At 44.8% G+C, this 21,978-nt stretch overlaps 1 protein-coding gene across 1 annotated transcript in view; it reads right to left on the reverse strand.

The window, feature by feature from the left end:
- Positions 1-17,043, reverse strand: part of Pid1 (phosphotyrosine interaction domain containing 1) — a 237,567-nt gene extending 220,524 nt beyond the window's left edge. Inside the window, exon 1 of the mRNA XM_059278109.1 lies at positions 16,798-17,043. Coding sequence (XP_059134092.1) covers positions 16,798-16,827 — 30 coding nt within the window. The 5' untranslated portion in view covers positions 16,828-17,043. The remainder of the gene's footprint in view (positions 1-16,797) is intronic.
- Between the last annotated feature and the right edge of the window lie 4,935 nt (positions 17,044-21,978).

A 21,978-nucleotide genomic window follows, 5' to 3' on the forward strand; every position in this document is an offset into this window, starting at 1 on the left:
GGTTTTCTGAATGGTTCTGCATAGGCTAATAATATACATATTGAAATCCACCACATTAAAAACTATCCACTCACCTTCAGATTTCTCCTCTTTGAGAATACCTCTATTCCACTGTTTAGCATCTGTCAAAATAGGCCAGTACCATGACTGTAAGAAGTTCAGTTGCCTGGAGTGGTAAATAGAAGAGAAGTGGCCTTCCTCTAGTTCAAAGAAGCCACTTGCTTCTGCCTACAAAGCCCTCCCTAGACTTTGGCTTAGGAAATCTGACAAGTAGCCACACTTCCAGCTCTGGGCCAGTGCTTGTCCAGGAAAAGAGGGCTTGGCGGGGGGTGTGCCCGTTCCAGCCACATGAACTCCAGAACACACATCCCCAGAGAAGAGGGGACTACCAGGATAGTACTAAAGAGCAATGGATGATGACAAACAAGCCATCTTAATTCACACTATCTAAACTCAGGAAAGCAAGCAATCTGGTCCTGACTTCAATATTAAGTGAATCAAATCTGAAGTTCATTTTTCATGTCACGTGAAAGAGTTTAACTAGATCAGGATGCCTAGCTCAGGAGCCTACAAGGACCACCAGCCTATGTAATCTAATGAAACACACCAATGCAGCCTGAGACAAGCTGGAGACTCCATGCATTCTGCCAAAGGAAAATACAAGCTCTGCCTCTGACCCTCCAATTTTCAAGAGGATCAGAAATCTTATAAATGCCTTATAAATTCCTGTAATCTTTCAACCCGAGAAACTAATTTGTAAAATTTTTATATGAACTGAAAGAGCCAAAGGCAGTATTTCTGAAGCTGGAGCCAAACCTCAGGTCCATATGGTGTCAACTTAAGGAGTCCATGCTCTGTACTGAGGCTCCATGGGCTGTGGAAGTTCCCACTGTTGAGGATCTGGGGCTATCCTCTCTCTCTTGGAAACACATGGAGCTCTGGCCTCTAAGACTATGAGAAGTCCTGTCTTACATGACCACACTCGCTTTGTTTCATCTATGGCTTCCCAAACTAGTTCAAATTCTGAACTCTTTGTAGCAAGATCCATGTGAGCAACTTGCTGAACTTGTGCCCCATGGGAAACACCAAATCTCTACTCTCTACTCAATTCTAAAGTTGTATATTTCTTTTCTGTGTTTTCCCTTGGAGCTAAATTAATATATACTGACCCCAATGGTGTAGTAGAGACCATGCAAAGCTCTTTATAGACCATATACTTCAGTTAACATCCATGACAGCTAAGAGCTAAGTGTTATTATCCCCCATTTTCAGGTTGAGAAAATATACACACAAACACAAAACAGTCCTTGAGGCAATCCCCAGTGAGTAAGCAGGCAAGGTGTGTCTGCTTGAGTGTCCTATTCAAAACTGTGTCATCTTTCCCCAGTCAACAGCCTGTGACACAAGCAATTCTTACCATTTCACATTTGTCTCCAACTGTGGCTTTGAGAATGAGTGTGTGTGTGTGTGTGTGTGTGTGTGTGTGTGTGTGTGTGTTCCAGCCAGTCTCTAGAATTATTATGTGCAGAGCGATGTTAGGCTAAAAACAACCAGGTGATCTACAAGCTTTTAGCCCCTGAGCAGATGAGTGCTAGAATGTCTGTGCTTGACATATAAACACACAAGACTTGCATTTAACACATGACTTCTCACTCTGAGTCATATGTGTTTCAGATTCGATGCCAGCTAAATGTGTGGTCCCCATCACCCTTCTGTCTCTTCCTGTCAGTGGGTGTGCAGGCTTTAGCTCCTGAACTCGACTTTGTTCCCTCTTCCTGACCTTCTTACTTCTCTTTCCTCTTTCTTCTCAGTCTATCTCATTAAAAAGACTTTGACCTGGGCCAGAGAAATAGCTCAGCAGGTTAAAAAAAAAAAAAAAAAAGGTATTTGCACCCAAGCCTGACAACCTGAAGTAGCTGTCTGCAGCCCATATGGTGGAAGGCAAGGACTGACTCTTGCCTGCACTCTAAAGGGAACATAGTTAAGAGCAAACACTTATCATGCTATACTCTACCTGGGACACCTAGCTTTATTCTTCTTCCAGTTAATTACACGCAGTGTCTCTGGCATGTCACTATCACCCCAGATTGGACAATCGGCCACATGGCCTCTTTACGTACTTCTCAGAGCCATATTGCCTCTGGTGTAAGGGAAGTTGAGTGCAATCCTCGACTCTTAACACTTTCAAACCTTTAGCTTAAAGCCATTTGTGGGACTGCTTTTCACTGTGGGTCAGTGGTCGGTGATCCAGCTGCTCCGTCCTGTCTACGTGCTTCAGTTGTTGTGCTCCTGAGTTATTTCTCGAGGAATCCAGCCCTTCCATCTGCTGGGCACATTACTGTGAGTCACACGTTAACATCCAGAGCCACTACTGATTTCGTTGATGCATTCTCTATGTGCTTCCTATCCTGAGAGAAAAAACAGGAGATGACCTAGAGGGCCACAGGGGCAAAAGCAGTGTATGTACCCTTTCAGCAGCAATACTCTCTGTGTCTACAGACAACAGGAATGGAGCTGAGCATTGGGATACTGAGCTTTAAAATGCCCCTGAGAACTGAGCCAGCTGGGAAAAACCAGTATATTAGGAAAAGTGCCAAACACATGAGCATGGAGCTTGAATGAGAAGCAGGGCCATGAAGAATGGACTATTAGTAAGACTACAAATCTAACTTTCCACCTCTGATCTGGATTTCTTGTCCAACCACAGGTTTTACCGTAAGATCTTTAGGTAAACAAGAATGGATCTGAAGATGTCATTTCATCCCAGTGCCTGTGATCCCAGCCCTTGGGGTGGAAAGGGAGGGCGGGGGCAGGGGGCTACAGCACCAAAAGTTTGACCATCATGGGCTACAGAGTAAGACTTTGACAAAAAAGAAAGGAGGGGGGGGGGAACTAAAAAAGTCATTTCAATAACTGAGACATTTTCAATGTAAAGAACTATATGAAAAAAAGAAAAAAGTTCATTATTTAGATTCTAGTCTAAATAGAGTCTGCATTTCAACTGGGAAGAAAATGGAAGCCACAGAGAATTCTCAGGATTTGGGATTGATAGCAAAATAAAGAATGCTTTGCTAGCCCCTTTAATAGCTAGTACAAGACTTCGCATACAATCTTATACACATGCATGCACACTTACACACACTCTCTTATATACTTATATGCACATACATCTTTTAAAAGGGTTTTGTAGGGATAGTTACTATAAAATAAACCACACTATTAGGTATAGCATGAGTCATGCATAAACCCTGGAAAACCACCGCTATAATCAAGACATGGACACACTATTACTCCTAAACTTCCCCAATCCCCTTCCTCATCCCTTCTTCTCAGTCCATTCTCAGACAACATCGCTCTCTTGACCTTCCCACCATAGTGCTGGAAGTTCTGATTCCTCCATACCCTCGCCCACACTTGGCCTGGTTTCAGCCTTATGTGTCTGTTTTAGATTTTATTTACTTACTTTGTGGGACGTGGAGAGAGTACATACCACAAGATACATGTGGAGGACAGAAGATAACTTACAGGTGTCTGTCTTCACCTTCTACCATGTGGGTTCTGGAGATGTAGCTCAAGTTGTCAGGCTTGGAGGAATCCACCTGTACCTACTGAGCCATCCCTCTGGCCCAGGCAAAGCCTTCATAATTTTAGCTTTTCCAGTGTTTTTTAGTGATACTTCCTGTGGCTTTAATTTTCATTTTCCCAATGATTAATGTTATTGAACATCTTTTCATGTGTTTTTCTGCAAACCATATGACTTTTTGTGCAAACAATATGCCTATTTTAATGAAGTTATTTATCCCATTATTAAGTTCTGACAATTTATTTTCTTATATATCCAGATTCCAAGCCCTTTATTGTACACATGACATGCAAATATTTTATCTCTTATCTTTTCCATTCTCTCATCAGTCTCTTGTAAAAAGCATGAGTTTTTAAAAGTTGGATATAGTCCAATTTGCTATTGATTGTGTTTTTGTCATTATTCTGTAAAATCCTTCTCTAACTCAAAGATTTTGGATGTGATGCAATGGCCATCGTTTTGATTGCAGTAATGTTTCCATTTATATAACTTTACAATGGCCCTTACAGTACTGGAGACTGAACACAGCATTCCACATATGCTAGCCAAGCCTGAGCTACCTCCCCAGCCCAATATGGAGAAATTCTTAAAACAATGATTTACATAAAAGCACAAAAGAATGCGGACATACCCTAAGCACTCCCTCACAAAGGAATGACTAGACAAATTACAGCCCCATCACAGAATTCTGTATAGGTACTAAAGGGAGTGAACTGGAACCTATATGTACTAACCAAAAAAGCAAACCACTCCCCTCAAAAGGAGGGACTGGGATAAAATGCATTTGAAAAACTTACATATGCCTGGAAAAAGTAAGCCAGGAGACAACCACTAAGCCAGAACACACAGAGACCACAAAGGACTTCCTTCATGAGTAGAATTGGGAATGGTGTACAGCACAAGATTATTAACTTCTTCTATACATACCTTTAAATTGCCTGTTCCCTTAAGCAGATATTTTTACACAATTGTAAATCCAATCAAGTATAAAATAGTAGCCATAGCATGCAGCAGATGTAGCCCACATCTCCTATTTGTACTTCTACTTTGAAACATTTTTTGTTCTTGCTTGTTTTAATGGTTGACCAAGGAGGAATAAATACATTAGTGGATGGGAGAAGTCAAGAGTAAGCATCTTAGTAAGTGTTGTGGATTGAGGAAAGGAAAACACAGGGAACACAGGGGAAGAGTAATCCTACACTGAAACCAGTATCTCAGAAAGTGACTTCGTTTGGATATTGGGAGATCTTGCCTGTAATTAGTTAATAGGACACCATCCTAGAGTAAAGTAGCTCTCTGATCTAACGAGACTGATGTCCTTATGTAAAGAGAAATTTGGACATCTCATTTATGCTCAGGACAGGAAGAAGATAGAAAAGGGGGAAAGGTTATTCCCTCAAGAAACTTCATTTGTTATTCCTAAAGGTAAGCCATCTGGAGGAGATTTTCTTCTACATTATAGTGGCTCCAACTTGATCTCTGAAAAGCCTTAGACCATATGTGATGAGATGGGTGTGTCCAGACCACCTTTCCCGACCAAGGCATGGCTGTGTTAACAGAAGGTAATACTGCAGGACTGAGGATAACTAACGAACTAACCATCATCAGTGGCCATCCATTCTATCACCATTAAAGGAGGAAAATCCTCTGTCTCTTGGGATTTTCTCAGGGGTTCAACATACTTTCCATACATAGCAAAACATTTTCTACATGACACAGAAGCACAAAACATAGGTTGCAGGCCTTGAAAGCAGAAAGCCAGATACACGCTCCAACTCTTCCTCCAAGGAGTACCGAGAGGATAAGGAAGTTCCAGAAAGTCAGTGGTTTGGTCAGTGTTTTGAATGAGAATGTCCCCATAAGCTCAGATATTTGAATATTTGGTGCCCGGATGGTGGTGCTGTCTGGGAAGGTGTATCCTGTTTGGTGAAGTAAAAGTCACTGGGAGTGTATAGCCTAACCCCCATTTCCAGTTCACTTACTGCTTCCTGTTCACAGTTGAAGATGTGATCTCTCAGCTTCCTGCTCTAGTAATCTGTTGCCACGTCTCCCCAACCATTATGTGCGCCCTCTCTCTCTCTCTCTCTCTCTCTCTCTCTCTCTCTCTCTCTCTCTCTCTCTCTCTCTCTCTCTCCCTCCCTCCCTCCCTCCCTCCCTCCCTCTCTCTCTCTCTCTCTCTCTCTCTCTCTCTCTCTCTCTCTCTCTCTCTCTCTGGGGGTGGGGGTGTCTGGAACCATAAGCCAAAATAAATTCTTTCTTCTATAAGTTGCTTCTGGTCATGACATTTTATCACAGCAAAACAAAGGAACTGACATGCATAGTGTTATGTAAAAAAACTGGCTGCTGTTACCACTATCACTATTAATAATAACCATTGTCTATGAATATAAGCCTGCAACAAATGGATATAATATTTTTGTTGTCTCCCTACATTAATTGAAACTGGCAGGAAATGTAAAATTCACTAATAATAAATCCCCTGGCAAATGACAGCTCATGAGTGAGCATCACCAGGATGTAAGAAAGCATGGCCCATAGTTCCCGACCACAATGCCATTGGCTTACTGCTCTTTTGGGCACCATATCCCTGAGAGCACCTAAAAGCTTTATTCTTCCAGCTGTGAATACCTGAGAGTGACCACAGATAACTGAGAGCAAGTGTGGACTTGGAAACTTTTAGAATTCCGTAAGAGCTAAAAATTTCCCCTGGATACATGGCTCCCGACCCCAATTTACACAGGACTTTCTAAGAATCATCTCTTTTTTTTTATTATTATTATTTTGCAGTACAATTCAGTTCTACATATCAGCCACGGATTCCCTTGTTCTCCCCCCTCCCGCCCCCCTCACCTTCCCCCCAGCCCACCCCTCATTCCTACCTCCTCCAGGGCAAAGCCTTCCCCGCAGACTGAGATCAACCTGGTAGACTCAGTCCAGGTAGGTCCAGTCCCCTCCTCCCAGGCCGAGCCAAGCGACCCTGCATAGGCCCCAGGTTTCAAACAGCCAACTCATGCAATGAGCACAGGACCCGGTCCCACTGCCTGGATGCCTCCCAAACAGATCAAGCCAATCAACTGTCTCACCCATTCAGAGGGCCTGATCCAGTTGGGGACCCCTCAGCCATTGGTTCATAGTTCATGTGTTTCCATTCGTTTGGTTATTTGTCCCTGTGCTTTATCCAACCTTGGTCTCAACAATTCTCACTCATATAAACCCTCTTCTTTCTCGCTAATTGGACTCCCAGAGCTCCACCCGGGGCCTAGCCATGGATCTCTGCATCCAGATCCCTCAGTCGCTGGATGGGGTTTCTAGCACAACAGTTAGGGTGTTTGGCCATCCCATCACCAGAGTAGGTCAGTTCAGGCTGTCTCTCGACCATTGCCAGCAGTCTGTTGTGGGGGTATCTTTGTGGATTTCTGTGGGCCTCTCTAGCACTTTGCTTCTTCCTATTCTCATGGGGTCTTCATTTATCATGGTCTCTTATTCCTTGTTCTCCCTCTCTGTTGTTGATCCAGCTGGGATCTCCCGCTCCCCCAAGCTCTCTTTCCCTCAACCCTCGCCCTTCATTACCCCCACTCATGTCCAGGCTGTTCATGTAGATCTCTTCCATTTCTCCGTCATTGGGTGATACCCGTGTCTTTCTTGGGGTCCTGTTTTCCAGGTAGCCTCCCTGGTGATGTGAGTAGCAGTCCAGTCATCCTTGTTCCACATCTAGTATCCTTCTATGAATGAGTACATACCATGTTTGTCTTTCTGAGTCTGGGTTACCTCACTCAGGATGATTTTTTTCTAGATCCATCCATTTGCCTGCAAACCTCATGATGTCATTGTTTTTCTCTGATGAGTAGTATTCCATTGTGTATATGTACCACATTTTGTTTATCCATTCTTCAGTTGAAGGGCATCTAGGTTGTTTCCATGAAGAATCATCTCTTATATGATATCCCTGGAGATGTTTGTGATATGGCAGAAACCAAGGATATAGCAATATCTCAACAAAGGCTTATTTCCACAACACTCACAGCTAGGTCTCTTTAAAACAGAGAGCCCAGTGGTCAGGGCCACGGAGTGTGTGACAGCCCACCCCCTCCCAAGACACAATTCAACTCCCAGCCCCACCCTCACTCTCAGAAGTACATGAGAGAGGGGCAGAGCTGAACACTGGACCCATGTTCTCAACTCCCAGCTGTGAGGATAACTCTGTGCAATGGCTCACACTTTCTCATTAGACAAGATTAAAAGAGCTTTCCCAAGTGAGGCTCAACCACCAAGAAATTTACACCATCTACACAGCCTCTGGCTTACGAAGCCAGAACCATCAGAAACAGTGAAAGCTGCAACACACACCAGGGGACAAAATAATACTAAGTCCAACTTGGAGATTTAAAAAAAAAAAAAAAAAAGAGTCCTCCAAAGTATACAATGATATCCTTCTTTTCTAGAAGCTCCCTCTACTCACCTTCACCCTGCAGGAGGCTTGGGATCTGGAAGGTGTGCAATAATGACGGATGGGAAAGAGCACAAAACCTCAGACACAGATACAGTGACAGTACTATCTAACATTATCAGTCTCAAGAAACATGTTTCTGTCCAATGGGGGTACCTTGTGTTCTGAAACCTTGGCAAAGAGGCTACTTCTGTGGCATAAATGGAGAAAGCAAAACTAGAGAAGTTATAAAACTAAACAATAGGGCTGGAGAGACAGTTCAGGCAGGAAAGCTCCTGCCACTTAAGCAGGATCCAAGTCTGTCCTCCAAAACGGCATGTGCTTTTAATCACAATACTAGGAAGGTAGAGACAGGAGGAGCCATGGAGCTCACTGGTCAGCCAGCTTTATAGACTCAATGAGAGACTCTGTCTCAAAGAACTCAAGGTGATGGTTCCTGAGGAACAGCTTCCAAGGTTGACCTGTGGCCTCCATGTTCAAGTGCACATACATAGACCTATACACACATGAATAAGCATACATATGTACAAAAACATACAGTCTAAACTATAGCCTTGTTGATAAACAACTTAATCAAATTTATTTATGAAGAGACAGGTTCACTTCTTTGGTTACTTTTTAGCCAAATGATGCCTGATTTCTGGGACAGTCTGCTCAATAACATTATTACCAGAAGGCCCCTTATCAAGGTGAGATCACAGAAGGTTACAGAAGGTGTCTGGGTCATCAGCCATGGAAAAGGAGACCTTGCTGAGACACTGGAGGTACTGAAAAGTGCCTCATGTATGAAGTAACTCTGTCTCTCTTCTATGACACCTTCCGTTCTCAGTTCTCAAGCCTACCCAGAGGTCAGATCTGGTCAACACACTATGGTGGTGTATCACTAATTAGCTGCTAAACTGGGATCAGAACTTGGTTTTTAGTTAATGTAAGGTGATGGTAAGCTAATTACACTGGACTGTGAGGAAGGCTGTGAACAAACACCACAACTATTTTTTCGTGTTCTCCTTCTACGGAGCCTCTGTTTAGATCTGAGCCCCTGGGGATCCAGAGGCACACTGTAGCCATTGAGCACCTCTGAACTAGTTTTATTTACTGGCCAATAAGGTGGCCCACTGCTATTCAGGGAGTCACAGAGCAGTCCTGTAAAAGACAGCCTGATTTCTAGTGGCTTCAGGGCTGCAGGCTGACTCCACCAGTGTCTCCTCCAGGGCTAAGGGACAGGGCAGAATGGAGTCAATGTGCAGGGAAGGGAGGAGAGAAATAATCTAGAACATCAAACAAAATGCAGAGGTTGCCCAATGCTGGAAGATAAACCGGAACAGTCAATAAGAAACAGCCATTGAGCAATGAGGAGCCAGAGGACTCGGAATCTTCCAATGCCAGTGTTTCGCAAATCATTTAGTGGGGATTTTGCTGACTGGCTTGAAGGAAGTCAATGATATAAAACAGCGAATGTCTAAGAGAGGGGAACTCATGTCTGATTAACGACCAGCCGCACTAAGTTCTCTTCACGGAGGAGAAGGCATAGAGCTTTGTGCTTTGCTATAAGAGATGCAAAAAGTGCAAACTTTGGGGTGAACTTGGTGGGAGGGCAGGGTCTCTGAGGAGAAGGTTTGTTTTTTGAAGCACAAGTTCTGGATCTTTCCAGCCTCTTTTCCTCCATGTCTTACCTGAACTCAGGCAGACTATCTGGATAAATACCATGAGCTCCATTGGGAAAGCATCTCAAAGAACACTGGGGAATTCCAACCATCATGTGACCGAGTAGCTTACTTCTCTCAAAGACCTAAATCATCAAACCTTAAGGAGCCCTGGGCTAACATAGCCAACCACATTGCCGCAATACGAAATGCGAAAGCCAGCCTGGGATGGAAGTACAGACTGACACCACAGGTACTCAGAAGGCAGAAGCAGGAGGCTCACAAACCTCAGGCTAGCCTGGGCTACAGAGTGAGTTCAGAGTTAGCCTAGACTACTGGATAAGACCATGGCCCAAAATAAAAAATATAAGTAGTGTCTGGGGATGTAGCCCAGTTGGTTAAGTATTTGCGTAGCATGCATTAAGCCCCCCAGGCTTGACCCCCAGCACCACATAAAATGGATGTAGTGGCATAAGCCTGCAATCCCAGAGCTGACAAAGTACAGCAGGAAATGCTGGGTGGTGGTGGTGGTGGTGGTGGTGGTGGCGGCGGCGGCGGCGGCGGCGGCGGCGGCGGCGGCGGCGGCGGCGGCGCACGCCTTTAATCCCAGCACTCAGGAGGCAGAGTCAGTTGGATCTTTGTGAGTTTGAGGCCAGCCTGGTCTACAGAGCGAGATCCAGGACAGGCTCTAAAGCTACACAGAGAAACCTTGTCTCAAAAAGCAAAAAAAAAAAAAAAAAAGTACAGCAGGAAGACCAGGAGTTCAAGGCTACAGCCTCGGATACATAAGTCTCACACTGAACAAACAAACAAACAAACAAATGAATGAATAAGGGCCGAGGATGCAGCTTAGCAGTAGAACATTTACCTAAAGTGTGTGTGTGAGGCCCTAAATTCAATCCCTCGTACCAGAGAAGGGGGTAGAGAGCTCTCTGAGCAAAAGGCAATCATCGTTCTCATCTTATGTATTTGCAGCATCAGCACCAACATGTCCATCACACCCTTCCTTGTCTCGCACTCCCACAAATTAGTGAATTGGGTAGGAGGTGAGGCTTGCATCAAACCTCCCAGGTCAAACTCTAGCTCGGTCCATTTCTTGCTACTTGACCCTGGCCAAATCATTTCAGCTCTCTGGCCTCTCATCTCTTCATCTTCAAAACGGGAATAAAACCAGCCATGGGATATAAATGATCTGGATAGTTGGTATAAAACTCAATGTAGTGCCACCCAGAGAGAATAGGTGCTGGACAAGTTGGCTGCTATCACCTCCTCACCCTGGTCTGTTGTTCCTGCTGTCAGTTTGGTTCTGCCTGGCAAGGTATCCAACTGCCCAAGGTCTCAGTCCGCCTGATGAGCCAGGTCTAATGGTCTCCAGCTGCTGTGATAGCTGGTTCGTCACTGTCGCTTCTCAGGGGACAAGCAAAACTGCCATAACAACCGAGACATCAATCTGGAACAATCCACTCAGCATCAGGAAAAGATACACCAGACATGATGCACCAGGACAAGCAAAAGGCAATTCTGGGGAACAATATACTCTTCTCTATAACATGAATCTTAAAAGACCTTATTAATAAAAACAAACCCAGAGCCAGGTATTAGGGTGAACGGGGAAAGATCAGAGAAACAGAACAAACCACATCCAATCTCATCTTGCCAAGTTCTCAGGTGATCCTGTTTCCTCAGACTGAAAGCCTCTGAGTCCTCATCTGAACAAATCTCAGCTGAACTGCCTAAAAGCCTAAAAGCTTTAAAAAAATTCCAGCTCCTGGTCCTCATGCCTTACATACTTTTCTGCTTCCTGCCATCATTTCCTGGGACTAACCGTATGTGTCACCATGCCTAGTTGCTGTTTCCAGTGTGGCTTTGAACTCACAGAGATCTGGATGGATCTCTGCCTCCAGAATGCTAGGATTAAAGGTGTGTGTATCACCATTTTCTGGCCTCTATGTCTATCTAGTGGCTGTTCTGTTCTCTGTCCCCAGATAAGTTTATTAGGATGCACAATATATTGGGGGACACAATATCACCACCACCACCATCCCGGCCACCGAAACCCTCAAGAAACCTTTTAATGGAAAACTTTGGTCATGGTTTAGATGGGAAACGCCCCCGATAGGTTTATGTGCTTGGCTGCTTGGTCCCCAGCTAGTGGATCCATTGTGAGAAGTGGGGCCTAGCTAGAAGAAGCAGGCCACTGAGTAGGGAGCGGGGACCCCATCTCTCATCCTCTCTCTGCTTACCGTCTCTCTGAGATATGAAAGGTGGAGAATCCTAGCAGCATGTGCCCCTACCATGGAGTCAGCTGTGCCAACACATCTTCTCCAATACAGTGGGCTGTATTCCCTCAAACCATGAACCAAGAGAAATCCCCCTTTAAAGTCACTCTGTCACCTATACTGTCACAGCACCAGCAAAGATCAACCTTTTTTATTATTATTATTAACAAATTTTTTTCTTCATTTTACATACCAATCACAGATTGCCCTCTTCCCTCCTCTCACCCCTCCAGCCTCCCCCACCCACCAACCCACCTTCCATTCCCTCCTGCAAGAAGGCAAGGCCTCCCATAGGGAGTCAGCAGAGCCTGGTACCTTCAGTAGAGGCAGGTCCAAGTCCCTCCCCCTGCCTCAAGGCTGTGCTAGGTGTCCCACTATAGGTAGTAGGCTCCAAAAAGCCTGCTCACGCACCAGGGATGGATCCTGATCCTACTGCCAGGGGGGCCCTTAAGCAGATCAAGCTACACAACTGTCTCAGTTATGCAGAGGGCCTAGTCCAGTCCCATGGAGGCTCCACAGGTATTGGTCTAAATTTCGTAAGTTCCCACTAGTTTGGTTTGGTTGTCTTTGTATGTCTCCCCATCATGATCTCAATGCCCCTTGCTCATAGAATCCCTCTTCCCTCTCTTCAACTGGACTCCTGGAGCTCGGCCTGGTGTTTGGCTGTGGATCTCTGCATCTGCTTCCATCAGTTACTAGAGAAAGGCTCTATGATGACAGTTAGGGTATTCACTAATCTGATTACTGGGGTAAGCCGGCTCGGGCACCCTCTCCACTATTGCTGGTAGTCTAAGCTGGGGTCATCCTGGGAACTTCCCTAGCACCCGGTTTCTCCCCATCCCCATGATGTCTCCCTCTATCATGACATCTCTTTCATTGCTCTCCCACTCCATCCCTGTCCCAGCTCGACCACCCCATTTCCTTATGTTCTGATTCCCCATACCCTACCCTTCATTGCTCCCACCACCACCAGTTTATTCATGGAGATCTCATTCACTTCCATGTGAAGCAAGGGATAGCCAGACTACAACCCACAGCTCCAGAAAAGTTGCCTAACAAGGAGGACCTAAAGAGGGACGCATGGATCTCCCTGGGAAGGGCAAGTAGAAAAGGTCAACCTCTTTATCAGCCAGAAGTTTAACAGGAAACCAAAAGTAAGGCCAGGCAAGGATGGTTTTCTGAGTGGCCATGGTTTTCTTTCTACACTTCCTCATTTTGTCCAAGACACAGGCTGAAAGAGTGTGAAGAGACTAAGAGAAAACAGTCTTGAGAAAACAAAACACAGATGTAGGGATAAAAATGGAAAAGATGTGATCTCCCAGAAATGACTCAATTGGAACCTTTACGGAGTATCTTATGAGAAGGTGCTTTATACACAGTCATAGAATTTGCTAGAACTTATCTGCTAGGCATTGTGAAGATGGAGACTCCATGATGTGTTGGCCTTCTTTGACAGTCTTTCAATCACGATCCTTCTTCTCCTCTGGGGGCTTATGTGTCACTTATAACACATAACTAACACCCTTACCTGGTTAGGTTTGGTCTTTCTAAAGACCATTGGAAGCAATCATTAAATCTATCAGAAAACCCAGACAGATTTTGGAGTATCAAAGCTGAAGTAATATCTCTATTTGAAAAAAAAAAAAAAGACTTAGCCTTTTCTACTGAAAGCCCCCTCCACTTGTCTGAAAAGATCCTGCCTCAAACAGCCTCTTTAAAAATCTGTAACTCTCGTGAGTCTCTACAAGAAAAAAAAAGTCAACTTTGCATAGGAGAACATGAAAAAGGAGAAGTTCATATTTACATTTTTAAAAAATTGGGATGACGATTTAAGTCTTCATGTTCCTTTTGATCCTATTATATGTTCAATGGCAGAAGCACCCAGGAAAGAACTTGAGTGCAACACAGCAGTTTAACATTCAAGGGAGCAGATGAAGTGGCCACAGTTCTTGTGACTGAATGAGAAATTACCCAGCTCAGCCCTGCCCAGGGCAACAGGTCCATTCGTCTGGACTGAATTTGGGTCAAAGAATTAAATTTCAAATCAGAAAAGAGAAGCAGCATTTTTGTTGTTGTTGTTGTTGTTAGCAAGTAGATAATGATGACAATAATAATTCAGTCTGATGGAAGATTCTCCAAGCTCCTGATCCCTCACTGTATTCACTGAACAGACGGTCAGTCAGAGGGTGAATGTCTGGGCTCAGGAAAGTTGGGCCACATTCCCAGATCCCCTGAGCTTTCCAATGGGAACTGATAAAAATCAATTAAGAAAAGATGCTGTTCTTTGCTCTTGGACTTCTTCTGTGTCTAGGTGTTTATACAACTGATGGATGGCCTGGTCCTATTGGGAAGTTTATGGAATGCTTCCTTGAAGTATTTCCTGTGCTCTGGATCCTCTCAAAATGTTTGTATTGAAAATCAGTGAGGGAAAAAAAATAAGTGAGTATGTAAGACTGAAGATATCTGAAAGCAGAGAGCAGGGCTTGAGATCTGCTGAAAAGCGTGCTCGCGGGCAGTTTCCCCACCCAATACCATCCCCACTGCCATATCCATGCCTTTTGTATCTGGGCATGGAAACATCAGAACCAGAAACCATTATGTCTGTATGATTGTATCTTGAGGACTAAAGGAGGCTGAAAATCATCTGAGACAGCAGAGACATGATAGAGGTAACCACTTGACAGAGAGACCCAGGCAAGCAGCATCAGTAACTTATTACAAGCAGCTGTCTCACCAACTCAGCCTCCAGAACTCCCTCTCAAAGATGCAAAAACCAAAAACCTATAAACTGTATGTCTTTAAGAAGAATCTAGGAGCAATTTGGGAAGAAGCCATGAGCATGAAGAACATGCTCCCCATTTGGCTCACTTTTACAGATCTCTAGATCTGAGATAAGATTTTTAAATTTGGAGCCACATAGTGGTACTGGCTGTAGATAAACCCCTCCAACAGTGACTAGCTGTTGCACAGTGTTTACTACAGTTTCCAGAAACCTAAAATCCAGGCTCTTTCAGCATGGCACCTTAAATAAAAGCAGATTCATAGCATACCCAAACTACAAAATGCTCACACCAAAATACATGTGTATGTTTCACATAAGTACAAGGAAACATGTCAATCAAGGAGAAATATCCACAGGGGGATTAAAGGCAGACCACTTGCAAGCTAAGGGTCATTTGCTGCAGAGCTGAGAGGAATGAAATAGGCCAGTAAGAATAACTTCAATAAATAAAAATGGTTCAGAGGCACAGAGTGCCAGGCAATACACAGCACCTTGAGGGCCTGTGACCACATCTCTGAAAGGATTTCCAAGACCTATTCTCAGCATTTGGATGGCAACCACCACCTCCACTCACTCATTCTGATTCTCTGGAATTGAATTCAGGCCTTGAACCAGAGGAATAATTCGAATGCACCACTGACATCTGATACCACTTACAAATATATTTAAATTACCTTGTGCCAGTTGCCCCAAGGCACTCTGATGTTCTCTTAATAAACTAGAGAGGGGGTCAGGAGACTGGGCACCACCTCTTCATCTCCAAAGTTAGCCAAAGGTTTTGATTTAATCTGTTTGAGACCTGAAAGAATTGGCCTGGAATCTAGGGCTCTATAAGTGAGAACATGCTCCCTCCAAGTTGCAGTCCTGAGGAACATTGGAAAGGGTTTTTTGTGGGGTGAGGGTAATCTAGTTCTGCAAAATGCAATGCCCCCTGCAGGCTAAGGCTGGGTATAATATAAGGGCTGGGAGGCGGAGTTGGTTTTGCTGAGCATCTGATGGTCTGTGTTTGGAGCTTAAGATGTTGTTTGAGAAACGTCCCAAGTCAGCTAGTATCCTGGCCTCTCCAAAGTAAGTCTCCTGGCGATACTCAACCTCCAACCATGCTGTACTTTTACTGCTTAAACACTTCTTCAAAGTTTACTACGCAACAGTGTGGCCCTGAGTCTGCCAAAAGTCTAGCTGTAGGATTTAGAGACTAGCTGCTGCTGTTCCCCTGGAGAGCATCTGTGAGCAAATGGCAGTCATCAAACCTTCCAGCCAGGGCCATCCCAAGGACCAAAGTGTCACTGGATGAGTCAGATCTGGGAAAACTCCCTTCTTTCCTGTGTTACCTCCCCTCTTCCAGCTCCCTAGCTTCAGAACTTGAATCAAAGACCCTGTGACATTTCAGGGGACAGCAATGAAAAACTTTTGGTGGGATGACCTGGGACATCGTCATTCCTGGTAGAAATTAACTTTTGCCTTTCAAATATCTGTAGGAGATTGGATTCAGAGAACATGAAGGAGGAGAGTGCCAATCAATAAGGGGAAAAGAAAATACGTCTCATACCACGACCAAGCCAAACCAAGCTTGACATTTCCAAACTATATTGGCAAAATGCATGCTTTCACAAATCATTTGTTCTGTCTTTTCCTAGAGAGGAGAGAGAGAGAGAGAGAGAGAGAGAGAGAGAGAGAGAGAGAGAGAGAGAGAGAGAGAGATTCAAATATCCTAACCCCAGACGAGTAAATTGTGTCAGTGAGATGCAATCTTAAATGCTGTTCAGAAAGTCTAACAGTCTAACGCTATTTATTATCACCACGCGCAACAACACCTCCAAGCCAAAAGTTGTAAGGCTGGAGGCAGCCCCTTGATTAGTTTCACCATCCCTTGACCCTGGATGGGTGCAGGGCTCTGGATGATCCCACAGCATCCAGTTCCCGTAGATGCATCTTACAGAATTGGGGGGTCAGGGAGAGGTAGGGTTTTAAATCTCTGGAAATGGGCCAAAGCATCACTGTGGATATGTCAGCCCAGCACCTCCTCCTCCAGGCTGGTCCCAAGCCTCTCGGGTGCCCCTTACCTGCAGGCGCTCAGTAGCCGGCTGCCACATCTTCCAGCCTTAGGGTTTGGGCAGCGGAGAAGCAGACGAGACTCTGTGGATCCTGCTGGGAAGGAGAAGGGGCGGCGATCCCGCTGTCACATCTGGGATCAGCGTCTGAGGGCTGAGCGTCCTGGCACCGGCCGCAGCCGGTGGGCGCAGGGGCTGCGAACGGGACGAGGTGGCGCTCCGCTGCCTGCAACTTGTGGGCTCAGCTCCCGCCGCCAGTCGGTGCGCAGCTCAGACGAGATTGCGCAGCTCCGCCCGGGGCCCAGCGCGGTGGCCGCTCCCTCCTCCCCCCGCCACCACCCGGACCTGCGCGCTCTGAGCATGCCCGGGCGGGCGTCTGCAGCGGGGAACCGGCGCCCTGGGCTGTGGAGTCTGCACCCTGCAGACCCCTGGCAGCCGGCAAACAGTGGAGAGGGACAAGCAGAGACAAGAAGCTGGTCAAGACCCCACGTTGGGATCTGGGAGAAGGCACAAAAGTGGCTGGGAAAAAGGGGCCTGGTTGCAAGAGAGTGATGCCCCACCGGGTTCCATTCACTAGGAGTCTCGAAATCACTTGGGAAATCACATGGCATGATGCTGGGATACACTTCTGTCCCTTGTTAACTAAGCGCCTGTTATGCTCCACCTGCTTCTCTAAGTTCTTGAGATGTGGTGCTCAGAAAACGAGAGCATACCCTTCTCCTGAGCTTACATTACGTGAGGGAGATGGTGGTGATGGAGGAAAGACCCACTGGAAGTGTTGGGAAGAAAAGCAAGAGGGTTGGTGTATGGAAAAAAGCAGAGGAGAGTGTCCTCAATGGGGCCTTTGGAAATGCCTGCAGAAAGACTTGAAGACAAGAGGCATTAGTATGGTGTGGGACTCTGCTGGATAAAGGACCTGGGAGCCTTAAGAGAGAAGTCACATTCTAGCTCACCAACAAGCATCCCCAGATCTGCCAGGTGCCAAAGGACCTCTCAGTACCCATGCGGCCACCATACTGGCCTCCCAGGTCTGGAGGTCCCCAGTCCAGCCCTACACTTCACAAAGCACCCGTACAGTTCCTGCTCTCCCCATCCTCTGGGCAAGATGAGAGTGACTACCCCCAGAGCATCAGTGGAACTAATGAGGCATGTGAAGTTTGGGTCACCTATCCAGGTCACAAGACCAAAGAGGGGCTTGAACAATGCACTCAGATGGCATGGAGGTGGGAGTTCCTGGCCATTGATACACCTTGGGATGCAAACCCATCTGGCATAGGGGTTCTGGGGAGGTTGACAGAGTTAGAATGGGTACCTGGGCCTGCAGCACTGAGGAACAATGTGGGAACAAGGTGTGTGCAGTAGAGTTTCCAAAGCAGAACAAATAGAGGAGAAGGGAGAACATGGCCCCAAACTACTGCAAGGGAAGGTCCAGAGGTCAGCAGGGCTGGTATGAAAGCATTATAAGACCTCACACAACCTAATTACCCTTGTGAAGTCAACATCAGTTCCTGGACAGGGAAGAACTGGTCTTGTCCCTCATCCTGAATGGGGAAGAGTACTTTCCACAGAATGAAGTATTCCAGAGTCTACTCCTCAGTTGGATAGATGCCCCATTTCCCAAGGTGCACAGGGCCATGTGAAGAGCTCCTCATACCCAAGGCTCCAGGCTTTTGGATCTTGAAGTCACTATATAATATACATCCCAGGTAAATCTAGGACCTCAGGTGTCCCACTGAGCCAATGGCAAAGCCACAGTGTTGCCACAAGCTGGTCTTTATCTCACCAGACATCCACATGGCTCTCCTGCTAACTTGGACCTTCCTATCACTTCCAGAGTTCCATATCCTTGCTATGAACCTGTCTTAAAACAAAACGAAACAAAACAAAACACCTGCTCACCCTGTGTAGGTAGGTACCAAAGCCCTGTGTGTAAATGTACCTTCCAGCTTTGCTGATACGGTTGGTCAGCATTTTCAGATGAGAATTTTTTTCCCTTTTCTAGTAACTAGTTCCCTGGCATACTTATAACACCTAGAAAATTCCTGATAAAATACATCCTTCTGATCTCCTACTTCTCCTTAATCACGTCGCCAAATTGAAAGAGATTCACTTCATTTAATAAAATCTAGCAATTCCAAACATACACATGAAACCCCTCAGGCAGCTAAAATAGGAATCTCCAGTTGCCAGGGATGTCTTCAGACGAGCTTTGAAACCATCCTTGGTTGCAGATACTTCCATAGGGGAAAATGATTTGTTTTAAATAGCAGCAGGATGAGATAACAGCCTAAATTCAAATCGCATTAGAGCGTTAAATCCCGTCTTCTCACCTCCGAATGTAATTAATTGTTATGACTCAGGAATGCAGCCTCTAGTTGTAAGCATGGTGCTATTTAAAGAAAAAGAGGCATCGGCTTCAGCTCAGGGGAGAATGCTTTCAGTCACCACCAGTTCCTACTTTGTGAAACTAAGGATGTATTTATACCCAAATCACTTGTTCCAGCTTCTCCTAGGCAGTGAATCAGGAAACTAGGTGACTGAAGGGAAGAGGGTCAGGTATAGGACGGTAGGGTGGGACAAAAGGGCTGGCTCCCACTCTTAGGTTTCCCAAGCGTTCCCATTCAGGAGGAACCTGCAGAGGAGGGTGAATGAAACAGAGCCATCTACTGGCCAGAGTAGGGATGTGCCTATAGGTCCCTCACAGCGAGGTCCTGGTACTTCTAAGCTGGCCCATCATGATCATTCAAAAAGTGCTCTTTAAAGGGACAAACAGGTTTATTTGTTCTTGGCAAGGAACCATTCTTGAAGTATGCAAAAGGTGCTTGGTTTTTGTGAGTGAAAACATGAGATACAGAAGTACGTGTCTAATTTAACATATTTAATCGCTGCCAATGATCTAAACAGGTCTAATCATGTTAATAAAAACACGCTCAAGGAAAGTGACAAAGGGGGGAAAAAAGACATGCGATCCACAAAATCATTACAAACACCTTCAGCAATTTTACTAAACCAAATTTGATCTAATTCAGAGTTCTAAGCCCTAATCTAAGCAACCTAGATGTTCACATCAGGATAATGATGAAACAAATTTTGGTCCAACATTCCAAAAATGTGTTAAAATACCATGCTGCCACTAAGATTATGACTGTGAAGTGCGGGAGCTAAGAAGTATTTGGGGTACAATTATGTTTTTAAAGTAAGCTAAATAAAATGCATAATTTTAATACATATATAAAATATATGTGAATCAGAATAAACATTGGAAATAAGCTAGGTAAAGGGGAAGATGTAAAGGGAATCCTGGCCTTGTAACTACCCATCCCTAGTAAGTCATTTGCCTTGTGGAAATTCAGATGGATAGTCTGCAAAAGAGTGATAATAACCCCAATACTTAGGATTATAATATACAACCTGTCCTGCCATGGTAGGTATACAGAAAACATCAGTTTGTGTCCCTATTATATTTCTTTCCCTTTTTGTTACTGGAATAATAAGATTCTCATGAAGTAGCCCATGCTTCCTGAGGTTAAGTCATTCCCACTTGAAATATTTGTAAGATTTCATTATTCCATTTAGTTTCTCAAATAAAAATGACAGCCCCTATGAAAGCTAACTTACAGTTCTAATTTAAACAGATGGCCAAGGGAATTTATTATGGTTGCATATTTAGCAAGAGCAAGCATAAGAAAGTCTTTCTTGGGGCTTTATTGACCTTATTTCCAAGTTACTAAAACAGTTGTAGATATGAATTTAAAAGAAAATCAGAAAATTCAGGGGCTAGAGAGATGTTTCAGGAGTTAAGAGCATTTGCTGCTCTCCCAGAAGAGAGCATGATCTACATCTGATAGCGTGCAACTGCCTGTAAACTTCAGCTCCAGGGAACTTGACTCCTTCTTCTGGCCTCCTTTGGTACTTGCACATAGATGGCATATACTCACACAGATGCACACATATACACACACATAAAAATAAATCTTAAAGAAATGAATAAGATGTATTAAACCATTAAAAACTTCCTGTAGTGACAGAGCCACTGGCTTTTGTGCCCACATTAGTGGCAGATGTTGATTGGAATATTAAGATGGTCCATTCTTCCTTTAAAAGGAAACATTCATTGTTCATCTTTTCAAACTTGGTTAAAAATTAAGGACTAGTTAATGTGTATGCTGAAACACAACTACTTGTGAGTCCCTTGTTTTCGGGTCAGTTTTAATCATGTAACAGGTAATTTTGAAAGATGGCCACAGATCTCTCTCTGCACAGAGAGCCATACCCCTGTGCATTGCAACTTGCCTATTTCTCTAATCAAGAGGTAGTGTGTGTGTGTGTGTGTGTGTGTGTGTGTGTGTGTTGTGTATGTGATATGTGTGAATATGAGTGGAGGCATGTGTGTGCCACAACATACATGTAAAAGAGTCAGAGGGAAACCTTAAGTGTTGGTCTTCATCTTTCACTATTTTTGAGATAAGGTCTGTCCTGTTTGCTGCTGCAGAAGCCACACTAGCTGGCCCCCAGAAGTTCTGGGGACTTTTCTGTGTCAACCCCTCCTCCATCTCCTTATAGGTGTAGACTGGGTTTACAGACCCATGAGCTACTGTGTTCAACTTTTCATGAATTTGGAGGATCCACACTCAGGTCATCATGCTCTTCACAAGGTAGAATCTACACACTCTCCTTCATTCTGAGCTGCACATGTGATTTAGTTGGCAGCTTAATGCATGGAACATCCAAACATAGGGCCCCAAAGACCTGGCAGCTCTGCTCTCACCTACTCGGAACCCGCAACTATATTGTAAGGAAGCCAAGACAAGCCTTTTAATGACAGGAACCACAGAGAGAAGTCAGGCCAAAAGGAAATACTCGGGTATAAGTTCAACTTAGAATACACAGCTCCAGCTGTTAGAAGAGAACAGCTCAAGAGTAATCTCAGGCACGGCAGCATAAGAACTGCTTAGCTGAGACCATGCCGAGTTATGACACAGAATTCAGAGACTTTCAATCCACTGGTGTTCAGGTGGTATGTCAGGGGGTGAAAGACAACTAATGGGGAAAGCATCACCAACAACAGACTTTCCCATCAATCTTCACACCCATCTCAACACTTCCTAGAAACCAACAGAAATAAAAGAATTGTCAACAATTGAAGTCCACCAGAAAGACCCTCTTCCTTTCTTGGCTCAGTTCTGCTCTGCC

Source organism: Peromyscus eremicus, chromosome 13, assembly GCF_949786415.1.
Source record: "Peromyscus eremicus chromosome 13, PerEre_H2_v1, whole genome shotgun sequence".
Classification (NCBI taxonomy): Eukaryota; Metazoa; Chordata; class Mammalia; order Rodentia; family Cricetidae; genus Peromyscus; species Peromyscus eremicus.